General features: G+C 32.4%; 1 protein-coding gene across 1 annotated transcript; it reads right to left on the reverse strand.

Annotated features, from left to right (window-relative positions):
* Positions 1-551: 551 nt before the first annotated feature.
* LOC145098184 (F-box/FBD/LRR-repeat protein At1g13570-like) lies at positions 552-2,795 on the reverse strand. The gene is made up of 5 exons (XM_079035848.1): positions 2,590-2,795; positions 1,485-2,114; positions 1,312-1,410; positions 1,055-1,231; positions 552-981 (listed from the first exon to the last, which is right to left on the reverse strand). The coding sequence occupies exons 2-5, from the start codon at positions 2,073-2,075 to the stop codon at positions 715-717; spliced, it is 1,134 nt and encodes a 377-aa protein (XP_078891974.1). The 5' UTR covers positions 2,076-2,114; positions 2,590-2,795; the 3' UTR covers positions 552-714.
* Between the last annotated feature and the right edge of the window lie 1,161 nt (positions 2,796-3,956).

The raw sequence follows: 3,956 nt of genomic DNA on the forward strand, positions 1-3,956 counted from the left end.
TTATTATTATTTTATTTTTATTATTTACAGATGATAATGATTTCAAGATTTTTTTTTCAAATAGCTAGACTGTAACTGTTTAATTTGATTCATGCAAGTATAATCAACCTTAGTAATGAAAATTAATGCATCTTTTCAACTGTATCCAAATCTGAAACTACCTTGTGGGTCCAAATCCACCTAAGAAATGAAATGGAATCCACCTAAGAAATGAAATGGATTAAAAATTCTTAGCAAACGTGTTAAAATACTGTAACTTAAATTAAAAGATAGTAAGGTATACTAGGAATCATAGTAGAGTCTTAGAGAGACAAAAACAACATACAGACACTATATCTAATTTTGTATAAAAATAATTGTTTGTAAATTTATGATTAGTATTTGGGGTTTTCATAGTCTCTATTATTTTAGTTTGTAAACCGTATAGTACAATAGTTATAACTTAATTACAAGAAAAAGAGTGAATCATATTATGACATTCACATTTTATACATTTTATTTGTGTTTATTGGTCAAACATAAATATAGGTGGATAGATGAGTTGAGGAATATAAGGGAGTAGAAAGTTAGCAATTGCCATAACACTCATAATCAACCCAAAAGCACATCTAAACAAGTTCAATATAGACAACAAAGGCACGTCGCTTTACAATCCTTATATTTTAACCAACATATTTAAACTTGCATCAGGAAAACTTAATTTGCATTCACTGGCTAATATTTAGGGCGTTCGATACTGAATTTTGCTGCTGGTGATGCACGTGGAAATGGCAGAAATAACAAATCTCGAAGCATCTTATTTTCTTCACCAACAGTAACCAATATACTGAGCTCTATTCGTGCTTTCTTAAGCAGAGGTGACTTAGCCATAATGAGTTTCAAAAACTCCATTTCGGTAGCAAAGATACCGAACCTTGTGATCTCCAATTCTTTAAGATGATCCAAGTTGAGGCCAGAATAGTCTTCTTGAATATCAGGCAAGTTGGCGCACCATTATAAATCATCTAATCAGAAAACATGTCAAAATTGTCAGTAGAATTATGAATATATATTATAGCATGTAGACTATATTTACGTTTATTTGAATCTTCTCCAAATTTGGGGAGTTGTTGATCAGACAAAGTGTGGATGAAATCTCGTCTTGTATTAGAAAACAGACATCAAGAACAAGTCTCCTCAAGTGGATTAGTGAAGTGGGGAGCTTCTGTGGCATACCACCTGCAGCAAAAAGCTTTATCCAAATTCCAAAACAAGGATTAGAGCACAATATTCATGCATAAGATTAAAAAAAAATAACAAGTTAAGTATTACCTTGACATAAAACTTAGAGATTATCAGAACCTGAATCGAAGGCAAACACTTAAACAGCTCAACAAATGTACACTTGTGTCCTCCTACAAAGTCTCTAATCTTCATAAGAATACCTTTGTAAGAATGTATTTCATTAAAAGAGTTTAATTCATAAGTAGTTATATGCAACTTACCAAAGTAAACTCCTCAAGTAGTGGGCAATTGGAAAGGAATCGTTGAAGCATCTCGGTAGTGGTTTCAACTTCAAAAAATTTGAGGATTTTCAACTTACTAAATCCGTTAAACATATGAGGAAGCTCAAATTTACAACATCTGAGATCTAGGTGTTCTAATTCTTGCAACGAAAAAAACGAACATGGTAGCTTGTAGCCTATGACACATTCAAAAATGAATTTCTTGATATTTTTGTTCCATGAAAGATGGAGTATTATCATGTCAATCTCATTAACGATTTCTGTATCTTCAATACAAAGACAGAATTCCGATATCGGACCCTTGTGTAGCAACAAAACTTGGAAGATTGCCTTGATAACCTTATCTTCAAAGTTATAATCTTGGATTACATCATTTTCAAATATAGATGATCCTGTAAACATGTTGTCATCAAACACAAGTTTTGGCATTCTTGTCCAACAATACCTCCATTTCTTTGACAAAATGCTTGTCCTCAATGCATCTCGGATTGGCATATGAGTTAGAATTTTTTCAATGGTATCTTGAGGGAGATTACTGATTCTATCCAAACTTTGGCATTGAGCTTTCATCTCTTGATGAGTTTCTCAAGGTTTGGATACTCCACAAGGCTGTAAAATAGAATTCAAAGCCAAATAGATTTATAGGCATAACATTCTTTCCCAAAATTTCAAACAAATATGAACTGGTGTTGCTTAAGTGAAGATACAAATAATACTATAATAGAAGTAGAGGACAGATATACTAATGAGACTCAAACATGTTCATGCTCAATAATACTGGCCCTAAATCCTTTATTATATCCATATGATTAATAACAATTTTGATATCTAAATGTCAATACATGATTTCTAAAAGGCTAAGCTCTTAGAATCGCAACTCATGCCCCTACCTACAACTACTAAGATGCATTATATACTTGCTATATAACACATGGTATGAGGAAGTTAGGGCAGCTGCACGCCTGCAGCTAACCAAGTTCGACATTATTCTTCTTTTTATTAAATCAACTCCATAATGTGACCCGAAATAATTAAGAAAGGAATAAATCACAAATGAACCACCGCGAGAAATGGAGACGATTACCTTAATAGCTAGGGCTGAGCTGCAGAAAGTAACAAATCAGTACAAACGGAGGAAAAGACTACCGGCTGCTGTTCCGCCGTCTCCCACCAAGGAACCGGAAGCCGCTGCGCGCTGTCCACCTCTCTGTCTCACTGTCGCCAAAGCCTCGTCTCGCTGTCGCCGTTGACCTCCGTCTCGCGCAACCAAAATTCCTAAGAAGGTGAAACTCCCTTCGACATTATCCTTTTATTTTAATAGCTAACTAAAAGACAAAAAAAATAAAAAAAATAAAAGATATAGTTTTTAGAATAAAAGAAAAAATTTAGGATTTTAATTATTTTTTTTCTATTAACGTGTATTTTTCTTATTGTCATGTATTTTTTTTATTAGTTTTTTTAATTAAAAAATAATGATTTATTTAATATTTACTAATTTAATTAAATTAAAAATAATGATGTGGTAAATAGATTGAATGAATGAAAAATATATCATTTTTATAGGTTGTGGTTTGGAAAAAAATAAAAGATAAGAGAAATAAAACTTATATGAAGCCGATGTGGCAATGGATTAAGGGACAAAGAATGGTCACCTAACAAATCTTATTTTGATTTTTTATATTGCAAGATAATTTTAGGTTGTTATTTCATTTTTCACTAGAAAATGCTCTCTCCCCGTTTTGTGGGGGATGCAGGTAAGGTTTTGCTAACGAAATTACAAGGATCATTTTTGAAAAAGAGAAAAAAAAAACTCACGGGGACCATTTTTGTAAATCACTTTTTATGTAGGGACCAAAGCTTACTTTTGTAATTTTGTAATTAGGAATGAGCATTTATTTAACTTTTTAAACATATACATCATTCCTGTAAATATAACTATGCACGAAGACCTATTATAGGGGCGAAACTATTAAGGGGTCCGGGGAGGCCATCCCCCTACCCCCCGTTTTTTGCCTTATCAGTATCTATAATATATATATGAATTCAGAAAACAAACTCTTATTCTATCAACCGGACTAATCGATCCGTTGAAAAAAAAGTTCACAAAACGAACTAATATTTTAGTTCAACAAATTACAGTTTCAACTGGTTTTTTATAGGTGTAATATTAATCCTAAAAAAATAGGGCAAAGAAAAACTAAATAAAAAATGAATCCCATAGAATCGTTCAACCCCGAAATATATGAGCAGAAATTCAATATTCCCAAAAATGGTATATATAATGTGGAACATGTAGTTCACGAAGCAGAAGTTGCACAAAATATTAAAAATAAGTAAAAATAGGCGTGAAATCAAACTGGTAAAAATATAAAATCAGAGAAGATTGCGAAGAATCAAAAAACTGTAAGCGCCGAAGAGCTAGGCCATTTCCGGGTCTCTACTTGTTGTTTG

This window comes from Lactuca serriola, chromosome 4 (genome assembly GCF_051521515.1).
Source record: "Lactuca serriola cultivar US96UC23 chromosome 4, Lser_US96UC23_V15, whole genome shotgun sequence".
Classification (NCBI taxonomy): Eukaryota; Viridiplantae; Streptophyta; class Magnoliopsida; order Asterales; family Asteraceae; genus Lactuca; species Lactuca serriola.

Bases quoted from the DNA above. Each gene is read 5' to 3' on its own strand.
- LOC145098184 (XM_079035848.1), bottom strand. From the start codon at position 2,075: ATGAAAGCTCAATGCCAAAGTTTGGATAGAATCAGTAATCTCCCTCAA. The intron at 1,411-1,484 runs GTAAGTTGCATA...ATTCTTATGAAG, and splicing joins TACTTGAGGAGTTTACTTTG to ATTAGAGACTTTGTAGGAGG. The intron at 1,232-1,311 runs GTAATACTTAAC...ATTTGGATAAAG, and splicing joins TCTCTAAGTTTTATGTCAAG to CTTTTTGCTGCAGGTGGTAT.